The sequence below is a fragment of the Sinocyclocheilus anshuiensis genome, unplaced genomic scaffold (genome assembly GCF_001515605.1).
Source record: "Sinocyclocheilus anshuiensis isolate Anshui unplaced genomic scaffold, SAMN03320099.WGS_v1.1 scaffold186, whole genome shotgun sequence".
Taxonomy (NCBI): domain Eukaryota; kingdom Metazoa; phylum Chordata; class Actinopteri; order Cypriniformes; family Cyprinidae; genus Sinocyclocheilus; species Sinocyclocheilus anshuiensis.
In genome coordinates this window covers 119,505-131,928 of record NW_015542355.1, presented here as the reverse complement: position 1 = coordinate 131,928, position 12,424 = coordinate 119,505, and the positions used below count along the sequence as shown (strand labels likewise).

The 12,424-nt window shown below is 36.9% G+C and overlaps 1 protein-coding gene across 31 annotated transcripts in view; it reads right to left on the bottom strand.

Moving 5' to 3' along the window:
- dlg2 (discs, large homolog 2 (Drosophila)) overlaps nt 1-12,424 on the bottom strand; it is a 212,174-nt gene that overhangs the window by 135,592 nt on the left and 64,158 nt on the right. The window contains exon 1 of one of the 31 annotated variants that reach the window (XM_016490333.1): nt 12,192-12,248. The exons of 28 other annotated variants lie outside the window; for them this stretch is intronic. In XM_016490333.1, coding sequence (XP_016345819.1) covers nt 12,192-12,206 — 15 coding nt within the window. In that variant the 5' untranslated portion in view covers nt 12,207-12,248. Of the gene's footprint in view, nt 1-1,698; nt 1,719-12,191; nt 12,249-12,424 lie in introns of those variants that run through there. 2 more of the 31 variants (XM_016490348.1, XM_016490338.1) reach the window with 2 other exon arrangements.

The window sequence follows — 12,424 nt, the reverse complement described above, 5'->3', positions numbered from 1 at the left end:
CGCCGGATCGGCTTTCACCGTGGACGAAGCGGAGTCCAGCCTGGGGTCGTCACATGTGGTTGCCGCAAGCCGGCCTCCACTCACTCTAGGCCGCTGGCCGCCGCTCACTCTAGCCGCCGGCCTCTGCTCACTCTAGGCCTCCGGCCTCTGCTCACTCTAGCCCGCCGTGTGTGACGCTGTGTTTCGTTGTGAAAGTGAAACTACTTTGTTTAACCTTCCAAAAGGGGACACGACTTGAAATCAGTGGTTAAGTTGTATTTACAACACTGTTCCAGAACAGTTCAACCCAAATCTTCCGATTTGTCCAGCGCATTTTATGGAGGACTGTTTCCTGATCCTGGTAGAGTAGACTACAATGCCGGCTGTTCTGACTCACAGACTGTAAGTACGTTTTTTATATTTAAAGAATTTGCCACTGACGATTCAAACGCGAGTTTTGAGCAGTGTAGAGTAGCGTTTCTTGTTTGTCATTTCTCCGATCACAAATGCAGACATGGTTTTAAATTTACGCGGCGCGATGCGATGCAATGCAACGCGTAAAAAGACAGTATAAGTCATTATAATCCGTAATTATGTCCCCACTGGATGCAACAAAATCCCTCGTTTATAATGGGTTTTAATGTTTTTGTCTTGTCGCTCCGGCCGGGACAAGGCATCACAATATGGCAAGAGGCGTAACATTTCCGTCACACGCTTGAGGTATTCGGCCAATCACAACGCACTGGATAGCTGGCCAATCAGAGCACACCTCGCTTTTCAGACCGATGAGCGTTGTAAAAATCGAGGCGTTTCAGAAAGGCGGGGCATAGAGGAGAAACAATAATGTACAGTATGTGGAAAATAATGTGTTTTTTTTACCTTAAACCGCATAAACGCATTTCATTACACCAAATACACAAACTAATGTTCTTTTTAGCAACATCATATGACCCCTTTAAATTGTTTAATTGGGGTTTATACATAATTTCAATCACTCGTTTTCATTCGCTCCTTCAAGTAAACTGTATTAGTGGTCGAATGACGAAACATACAAATTCGCAAAACTAACAGATTGCATAGTTGGCATTTTAAAAAAATCATAAAAAAACTGGATGACTAGCAATTTCCTACTGCTAAATTCTAAAAAAACAGAGGTTTTAATTATTGGACCAAAAACCTTTGCATGTAATAACCTAAAACACTGTCTAACACTTGATGGCTGTTCTGTTAATTCCTTGTCATCAGTTAGGAACCAAGGTGTGCTATTTGATAGCAATCTTTCCTTTGAAACCCATGTTTCTATCATTTGTAAAGCCACATTTTTCCATCTTAAAAACATATCTAAATTACGACCTATGCTCTCAATGTCAAATGCAGAAACATTAATTCATGCGTTCATGACCTCAAGGTTAGATTATTGTAATGCTTTATTGGGTGGTTGCTCTGCGTGCTTAATAAACAAACTCCAGCTGGTCCAAAATGCAGCAGCTAGAGTTCTTACAAGAACCAAGAAGTATAGGACCATATTAGCCCAGTTCTGTCAACTCTGCACTGGCTCCCTACTGAACATTGTATACATTTTTAATCTTGCTAATTACTTATAAAGCCCTGAATGGTTTAGCTCCTCAGTACTTGAGCGAGCTCATATCGCATTATTGTCCTTTACGTCCGCTGCAATCTCAAAACTCTGGCCATTTGATAATACCTAGAAAATAATACCTGTAAAGCTGCTTTGACACAACTAGCATTGTATAAAGTGCTATACAAATAAAGGTGACTTGACTTGACATGCCGTTGAAGATCGCAAAATATTATACAGTGGCTGGTTGTGGAAGAACACAGTCACTGCATAACCTTCCTTCGGATTCAAATATTAGGAATGCGTGGTTGAACTTTATTTTTAATGAAGAGAGTCATTGAGAGTTGTTTGCTTCATTTCACCGCGGATTCCTCTGTAAACAAGACACAGGTCGACGCTGGATTTGCAGAGAGACTGAGAAAGCAATGCTGTGCCGTCTATATAGGATCTGACAGGAATGGCACTGCACACTTATGTGAGTAAAAAATATTTGCACTACATGCCACTATTGCTTTGTTTGAGATCGCTTGATATGTCCCGATTATGTGTACGTGTCTAACCAAAGTCACAGAAGGCTCCAACTATGAAGGATGTAGCTTGTCAAACAGACACACAGAAAGTTAGTTTACAATGCAAAACTTTTATCCAATCTTCAATGCGGCACGCCCATAAAAACCGAGTGTTTCTCGAGCCGGCCTCAAAATCAAGGCAGAAAACAGAAAATTGATTTTGATGTTTTTGAATGTAAAAACCTTGCAAACATCTTAAGTGGACCTCAGACAACAGTATAAAATAATAAAAAAGCCAGTTCATGACCCCTTTAAATCAATATCACATTTGCAAACTCCCTTAATAATCATTAAAGCGGTCACTCATCTTAATTCATCGCGATCTCACAAAGTTCCATTATAATCAATTAAGCTCTCTACACTGCACAATGAATCTCTTATTTACATTGTGTCGACACTTTGTTTGTTATAATGAGAGGATTCGTGAGCATGTATAACTAAGCACTGAACAAAACTCCAGTGTTTGAGCAGTGAGTGAATTCTGATTAACATTGCGTTCAAGGAAGATATGTCTGTGATAAATTACTCAACGCTGCAAAAACTCATTGTAAGTAGAAACCTTTGAAGCTACCCTGAATGCAAACACAATATGCTGAAATATGATCATAAATTATATATTTTCATAGTCGCATGCAGTAGTTTTCAGTCCCAAATGCGACTGAAATGGTCGCACTGTAGAGCCCTGCTATTGTAATATATATTAAAATCATAGGTTACATAAGTTACAGTCATAAGATACCCAACGCTAAGCACGCTTTCCATGAATCTGGGTTTCTGAGCTGCAGACAGAAAGGCGGACTGTCAGCTGGCAGTCTAATAGCTGACATATGTGAGACGGTTCATCTTAGGGAGCAAGTCACAAGAGATCAGAATAACAGCATGAAAGTTGTGCTACGAATAAACACATACCACAAAAAACATGAACCACTGTGAACTCACTATGAACAGTATGAATCCGATGCACAAACTGAGACACAAAAATTTTGATGTCCATATGAATAATATTGACAGTAATTTTCACATAATATTTGTGGTGAAAGAGTATCAAATGATTAGCTTAGCAACATGCTAATGACATATTCTATTGAAAAAAAAACCGAGTTTGCTATGTATAACACTGCTATTCATGAAAAGCTGACTATGTACTGTACTTCCAAGGCAGCTCATGAGGTTTTGGATCAGTCACCACTGAGTTTAAGAACACTCACTATTTTCACTGCCATTGCACTACATGCTGCACACAAGCAGAGTGTTGAACAGCTGTATTATTGTATGCGAAGGCAGAGATAAATTAAATTAATGTAAAGTAATGACAGGTGGGTAAGAAAAGGTCGTCCCCAGGGTTCCCACACGGTAGCAGGTCGTGCAACCGTCTAACCTTTCTTTAAAAGCTGCTATTGTCTCCCTCTTCCAAATACTGTAAGCATCTCTTGTCGCCCCTGACTTGTTCTTTCTACACTGTTATTACCTGTAATTACCCAGCCCGGGCTAATAACAGCTCTCATACTCCATAACAGCGAATGGTAGGGAAATATCTTCAGTATAAAATGCACACTCACAGATTCAATCTAGAAATACCAGCCGCACTATATTTAGGCTGTCTGTGACCTCTCATGATTTTCAACCTTTGGATTTGTGGAAAAGACAAGCATATATTGTGTTGTGCTGGTCAAAAAAAACAACAGCTAGTTGTGATAATATAACGTTGTCTTTTCAGCAGGATCTTTAAACTTTTTGTGCAAAATTTCTCCTTAGTATGAAATGCATAATCTCTTTATTGTCTGGCGTTTTGAGCTTTATTAACTGACTGTGACTTGGACCAGATTTTCACTCTGAAAGTCTCTTCCCCGATTACAGACCACTGAGGACATTCATCATGCCGTTTGAAGATTACAGACTTTGCAGGTGAACCGCTTGGAATTTTTCTTAAAGGAAAAATGAGAAAATATTTGCCAGCCAGATAAAGAGGGGAATTGAACAAGGAAGAACTGATAAATAAAACTGAAAATAAAGATGCAAATTCTCTCTCCTCGGTGGATACACAGTGACAACAGGCTGTAATGATAGTGATGGGACTGAACAGGTTTCATTAAAACCAAGGAAGAGCAGAGGGTAAAGTCACCACAAATCATCACAACATACAGTATGCTTCTGTGTCCTTCCTGTCATTTGGTATTTCTTGTTTTTCTGCCTGTAAAGACCAACAAGATGATTAGCAATTGTTCACACTGCACTGAATGTTCACAAACTAAATTACACTAGGGTTGTCATGAGTACTCAATTAAATTTAAGTATTAAATAAATGAATAAATACATACATAAACAAACCTTGACTACAATTTACCCATGTTAAGCAACTGGCCAAAAATTGCATTAGACAATTTTCTAACAAAAAACATCCAGCATTCATAAGGTAGTGTAAATTAGACATTAATTAAGTATCTTTGCCACTATAAATGGATAAGTTTTCAAATATGCCAATTGTTAATTATTACTTAATACAATAAATAAATAAATAAAAAATCAGATTACTCAATCAATCATCAAAATAATCGCCTGATTACTTGATTACCAAAATAATCCATAGTGACAGCTAGTGACACCTATCATTCAAAATGACTTAACTTTAACTATGACCATTACTTTCATCATCTTTTTTAATTCACACACAGTTTCTCAACTCAAACAAAATCCTGATTTTCTCCAGTCGTAACTATGAAAATGTAGCGGCGTAAATAGGATAATGTAAATATACAGTATCTTCAGAAGATCGCCCAGCATTCCTACAACCACCATTGGAAGATTTGTAAGAAGCGAAAAACATTTGACTGCTGTGCGTAAAAAAAAAAGTTTTTAAAAGACCAATGATATTTTTAAATTGAATCTTGAAACAGTATTTTCATGGATTCTGAAACATTAGATACATATCAGCCTTAGATATGGCAGCACAGAAAGCCACATTGTGAGTACGAGTGTGTGTATGTGTGTGTGTGCTCCTGACAGAATCACTACTGCGGCAATGAATGAGACAGTTCATTAATGATGCTTTAGTACTACACTCTACTAACATATAACAGTCAGGTCACTGGTCACAGTGCAGTAAATGGACCACTGCTATTTGGCTGAGACTACTGACTCTAACCTAGTTACATGTGTAGATCTGGAAATCAAAAGCATAAACATACACAGTTGTAGCGAATCAGCTCACGGGGAAATATGAATAATTAATGGAACTTGAATCGAAATTACTAAAGATTCTCAGGACACTAATATATTGCCTATGTACCAACATATAATATACACTCTCGTTTAGATCATCAGAAGACTAATTCATAGATACTAAACATGGTAGGGTTACATATATGTAGGATGACAGGAATGAGTGTTTCCATCACAAGCCTGCATAAAACAGTATAAAATCTCAAAGACAACATACACGATGACCTGAAGGCTATGTGTGTTCATTCAAAGAAAGGTTTTCCTATGGATTAATTAGTAGAAAAGTCCATTTCTACTGTGCATTGTGCCTATTGCTATGGAACATGCAGTGATTTTCCCTACTCACATTCCATCAGGTCGTAAATGGCTCTGGTCTTAGCAAAGGTGTCGGGGTTGCCATGGTAACCAGTGGCCTGTGGTCATTCGCAGACATCCTGGCGCCCAGTCTATTGGGTGAGGGGTCTGTGACGACTTGTTAATCTAATGAATAACTGATTTCTTAAATCAAATGAAAAATTGTGTTTTTGATTGGTCCAGACGCTACACAGTAGAACTCACACAAATCAGAGCCCCTTAATACTTTAAAGAACCTGAAACTTACAAAAGCAAAAACTATCATATAATTTCTAAAAATAATAGTCTTCTAGTTACTGCAGTTAACATTTACCATTTTCATTTTTCTCTCAAACCCACACACAAAAAAAAACAGTTTCTGTAACTGTGAGGTAAGAAGGGTTTAGTTTATGATGGTTGACTACTGCAGTTTTTTTTAACACTGCATACTTTCACACTGTTAACTTAGTACCACTCTCTACATCAGCACTGTAAAAGTTAAAACAAACACAAAATGGTCAAGCCCGTGTTACACTGGGCTATTCTGATTCTGATTCTATTAAAAATGCATCAGGCTAGCATGCTAACTGCTACAGTCTGTGATGTGTAGTATATTTGATGTGTTAAATGTGGTGGTAAGCTGTCTCACACCACACACAAATATAACACTACAATAACTGATATATCGTAATATATCACTTTTAATCTGACATATGGAGCATGATAATGTGACAGATGGCTACTAGCACGGTCTACAGCACAGGAGCTTGAACATTTTCAAAATTAATATATTTGTATGAGGACAGATGCGTTTGTGTATGGAGGTGCATTAATGTATTTGGGAACAGGCTGTGGGTTTTTCAAACACACTATGTGGATCTAGCTTGTTCACGTGCCACTGTGCTGAAGGCTCCTTCCTCACTTCCCTCTCTCTCTGTCTCTCTGAGATGAGAGAAGATAGGAATATGAGGTGGCATGGCTGAAGGCTCTGTGCTGGATTGTGTGGAATCTCCTCGTGACTGTGTGCACTGACCCCTTTTCCGCGGCCTAATAAACCCAGAGCTTGACATAGTCAGCTCACGGGGTTCATTCAGCCTGCAGAAGAAGAAAGGGTTAACAACAGCTGGCAAGACCCTCCCACTTCTACCTCCTCAGTTACTGAGAAAATGCAGAACTAGATTTTAAGCCAAAGTAAAATACTGTATTTTTAAAGACACCTAATAATCACTTTGTAAAATAAACTAACTAAATAAAAACAATTTATTCTACAAGCTGAGATGATCTACACAGGGAATCAACAATTTTATTTTACATTACTAAGTCTTGCGTCAAAGAGAAAATTCTGTCATTTATTCACCCTCAAGTCCCCTGAAGCCTATGTGAGTTTCTTTTGCGGAACAAAAATAGGGTTTAAATAGGGCTGTCAAGTGATATATAAAAAATCTAATTACATAATGTGCTGATTAATTAATCAAATTAATCTCAAATTAATGAGATTAATTAATTAACATGCACATCATGTGCCGATTAAAGATAAAGTTATTATTAAAGATAAGTTATCGTGTTAATTTAGAAAAAAAACACTGAATAGACATTACAAAAAAGTAGCTGAAATATAAGTAGCTTTAGAAAGAAATATTTTAATTCAACATACTAAAATACAAATAAATAGTGAAATATGAAATTATTTTAAAAAAGAAATTATACTCTAAATATAAAACTAAATGCGCCAGTAGGTGGTGGCAAATCCCTGTCTTAAGTGAGTCATTCAATCATCCATTCAATCGATTTGTTCAAATGGCTGATTCATTCAGAAACGAAGCAAGTGACTGCCTTTATGAATGGTTCACTGAATCATTGAATCACCCGATTCATTTAAAAACGTGAATTCATTAATGTAACACCGCTGTGTGTTGATCAGAGACGCTTCTCCTAGGGCTTCATTTTCATTGGTGAAATTACTGACAATGTGTCTAAAATTAAATTATTCACATCTTTACCTTATCTTAATTTTTAGGTAAAAACTTTTATGTAACCTATTTTTGTCTACCAGCCAATGATGATTCTGAAAGAAAACACGCAGTGTTTGTTATAGTAACACATGCAACTTTCACGTGCATCTGATGGACAGAACCGCATGCTTGTATTTCACCCAGCAGTGCTGTTAATGTTATGGTTATTTTAGCAAATAGTTTGCTCCGTAAATTCAGTTCAGCAGCATTAAGTTGAAGAGGGTAAACTTTATCACTCGACTGAATCTACACGTGCATTTTAGGTGTTCTTACTCCGTCCAAGCAATAAATGCACGTCTTTGAATGTGCGCTGCAGTGTATTCTTCAACCACTCAGGTACTGTCAATACGACCCATTTCAGGAGCTGCCAAAATTATATTTTAAAATCAGTTAGGGCTATAGAAATGCATATTAATATTTACAAGTAAATCTCCATATTATGCATAGGCTAGCCTTCTTTCTATCTGAACCCCCTACAACTAGTTTTGACGTCCATCAGGAGGGATAAAGCCTTCTTTAGGGACCCCCCCAAACCCCCCCGTAATTCGCACCCTGTTTGTATTACATTTATGCAGTTTTGCAACCTCTGGTCCCCAATCAGTTTCACTGCATAGAAGTGAATAGAGTGAACCTTCCTTATAACTCCAGAATTACATTTAGTTTTCTAAAGAAGCCAAAAGTCAGGTTTGGAACACCATGATGAGTTACTGCATACACATATCTGTAACTTTGCATCAAAAAACATTACTTAATCTTTCAAATCACTCAGTGGAAGGTTGAATATCAGATTCATAAATTAAATGACACATTAAAACTATGACATTGAAAACAGACTATGGCAGTGCTCCTTTGAACCACATTTGGGGGATTTGGTTGTGAGCCAATCCAAATGAGTCCAGGAATGGGAATAGCTGGCTGATGGTTGGAAATATGTATGTCATAAGGAGACTACAGAAACGTACATCTTGTGATGGTATTTGCAGAACTCAGAATGATCCAAAATGCTGAAGGGACCTCAGATTTAAGCCAAACCCTTACACTAACACCTCTGGTCAAATATTAAATAATAATGCTATTACGTTTACTGTAAAGATTAAAACAGCATAAATCTGGGTTAATTAAAGCAGCAAAGACATGCAAAACTAATACACTGCAAAAACTAATCCCTACCCTCCCCTCTTTCCATTTCTCTCTCTCTCTCCCTCTTACTCTTTCATTCAGATAGAACGTAGATCAGTGGCTTTAAAACTTACTGCACATTCTGATGAATACTTATGCAATGTACTTATTTCATTTTTTTTTATTTTTAATTAATTTACAGAGTTGTGACAATTCTGTTTTTGCTTTGTCAATATGGTGTATGGAGGGTAGATTGATGTGGAAAAAAACTAATTTAAAGCAGCAACATAACAAACGTGAAAAAAATGAAGGGGTATGAATACTTTCGCAAGGCACAGTAGGTGGTGGCAAATCCCTGTCTTAAGTGAGTCATTCAATCATCCATTCAATCGATTTGTTCAAATGGCTGATTCATTCAGAAACGAAGCAAGTGACTGCCTTTATGAATGGTTCACTGAATCATTGAATCACCCGATTCATTTAAAAACGTGAATTCATTAATGTAACACCGCTGTGTGTTGATCAGAGACGCTTCTCCTAGGGCTTCATTTTCATTGGTGAAATTACTGACAATGTGTCTAAAATTAAATTATTCACATCTTTACCTTATCTTAATTTTTAGGTAAAAACTTTTATGTAACCTATTTTTGTCTACCAGCCAATGATGATTCTGAAAGAAAACACGCAGTGTTTGTTATAGTAACACATGCAACTTTCACGTGCATCTGATGGACAGAACCGCATGCTTGTATTTCACCCAGCAGTGCTGTTAATGTTATGGTTATTTTAGCAAATAGTTTGCTCCGTAAATTCAGTTCAGCAGCATTAAGTTGAAGAGGGTAAACTTTATCACTCGACTGAATCTACACGTGCATTTTAGGTGTTCTTACTCCGTCCAAGCAATAAATGCACGTCTTTGAATGTGCGCTGCAGTGTATTCTTCAACCACTCAGGTACTGTCAATACGACCCATTTCAGGAGCTGCCAAAATTATATTTTAAAATCAGTTAGGGCTATAGAAATGCATATTAATATTTACAAGTAAATCTCCATATTATGCATAGGCTAGCCTTCTTTCTATCTGAACCCCCTACAACTAGTTTTGACGTCCATCAGGAGGGATAAAGCCTTCTTTAGGGACCCCCCCAAACCCCCCCGTAATTCGCACCCTGTTTGTATTACATTTATGCAGTTTTGCAACCTCTGGTCCCCAATCAGTTTCACTGCATAGAAGTGAATAGAGTGAACCTTCCTTATAACTCCAGAATTACATTTAGTTTTCTAAAGAAGCCAAAAGTCAGGTTTGGAACACCATGATGAGTTACTGCATACACATATCTGTAACTTTGCATCAAAAAACATTACTTAATCTTTCAAATCACTCAGTGGAAGGTTGAATATCAGATTCATAAATTAAATGACACATTAAAACTATGACATTGAAAACAGACTATGGCAGTGCTCCTTTGAACCACATTTGGGGGATTTGGTTGTGAGCCAATCCAAATGAGTCCAGGAATGGGAATAGCTGGCTGATGGTTGGAAATATGTATGTCATAAGGAGACTACAGAAACGTACATCTTGTGATGGTATTTGCAGAACTCAGAATGATCCAAAATGCTGAAGGGACCTCAGATTTAAGCCAAACCCTTACACTAACACCTCTGGTCAAATATTAAATAATAATGCTATTACGTTTACTGTAAAGATTAAAACAGCATAAATCTGGGTTAATTAAAGCAGCAAAGACATGCAAAACTAATACACTGCAAAAACTAATCCCTACCCTCCCCTCTTTCCATTTCTCTCTCTCTCTCCCTCTTACTCTTTCATTCAGATAGAACGTAGATCAGTGGCTTTAAAACTTACTGCACATTCTGATGAATACTTATGCAATGTACTTATTTCATTTTTTTTTATTTTTAATTAATTTACAGAGTTGTGACAATTCTGTTTTTGCTTTGTCAATATGGTGTATGGAGTGTAGATTGATGTGGAAAAAAACTAATTTAAAGCAGCAACATAACAAACGTGAAAAAAATGAAGGGGTATGAATACTTTCGCAAGGCACTGTAGATAATATTTATTGTGGCATCATGAATAATAATAAACAAACCAAAAACAACAACAACAACATAACAATAACAAAAATAATAGAACTAATGGTTATATAACTGTAATTATAAATCTAATAATACTTAATAATAATAATACTTGGACACACTTTATTTTAAGGTCCAATTCTCGCTATTAAAAAAAAAAACATTAACTATGACATTTGCCTCAATAAACTCCTAATTTGCTGCTTATTAATAGTTAGTAAGGTAGTTGTTAAGTTTAGGATATTGGGTAGGATAAGGGATGTAGAATATGGTCATGCAGAATGTGTGTTTTATAAGTATTAATAAACAGACAATATGTTAATAATAGGAATGCTAATAAGAAACTAGTTAATGGTGAGAATTGCGCCCTATACTAAAGTGTTACCTAATACTTATTATTATTATTATTATTATTATTATAAATAATTACAAATGTGAAAAGTTCTGGACGTGGCACTGCATTTGAACTTTTGACAGTTGTACACTTAAACAACTTGTACCAACATTTAACCTATTTGAGCTGTTTATAACTATTGAGTATTATTTTGAGTATGATTTGAGTCATATTATAGAATTGCATTTATCTGCAGTGTATACATAGCCAAAGTTAAGCTACTCAGTCCATTCTAAGTGTGTTTTTACTCCTTTAAAACACTTTACACCAAATGAAATACACTAATCTGCACGTTTCCATGAGTTATAAATAAACCCAACTGAGTGACATCATATAGCCAAACACAAGTGACAGAATTCCCTCTGCAGATGCAATTCATTTTACTTACAGAGCTGAATCATCTTATTAGCATGCTGTGCTGCAGACTGCCTCTGCCGACTGGACTAATTGGTTCTGAATGAAGGACCGTACATGATAGCAAACAAACAAACAAGTCAAGCATGCCAACTGAATACAACATTCGCCCTGGGATTAACATCTTGATCCAAGTGACATTACAGGGGTTTACACATGATTTACTGTATAAATGCTGTATAAGTGCTTGTCTTCAAAGTGAGGATTGTAAATCCCATAAATCACTTGAAACTCATTCAATCTTAACTTAAAACAATCATTTATGCAGTGCAAACATTTCAATAGATCATAGATCCACTGTAGCCCAATAATCAACATGAGAAGTAAATGTTGAGTGTCACACCACTGACAGATTTCCTGACCCGGCAAAACAACAGCATTCCTAGAGCTTGCAAAAGTGCTAATGCATAATCTTCAAAAAACATCAAATCGCTATTTCCTGCAGAACAGCACTGATGATGGATGCCTACCTTACATCCGAACATCAGCGACAAGGTGTTGTCATGGCACGCAACCTTACAGTGGCAGAGCATTGGATTAAAACAGTTAAGAGTTTTTCACTATAGGAGACATTCCTCTCACAGCAGGAGTACTGCACTCGTGCTACGAGCACTGCCGTAGACAGAGAGAAAGCACGAGACTCTTCACTCCTGGATAAGCAAGAGTCCGCCTAATGCATGAATACATACACTCACACCTTCTC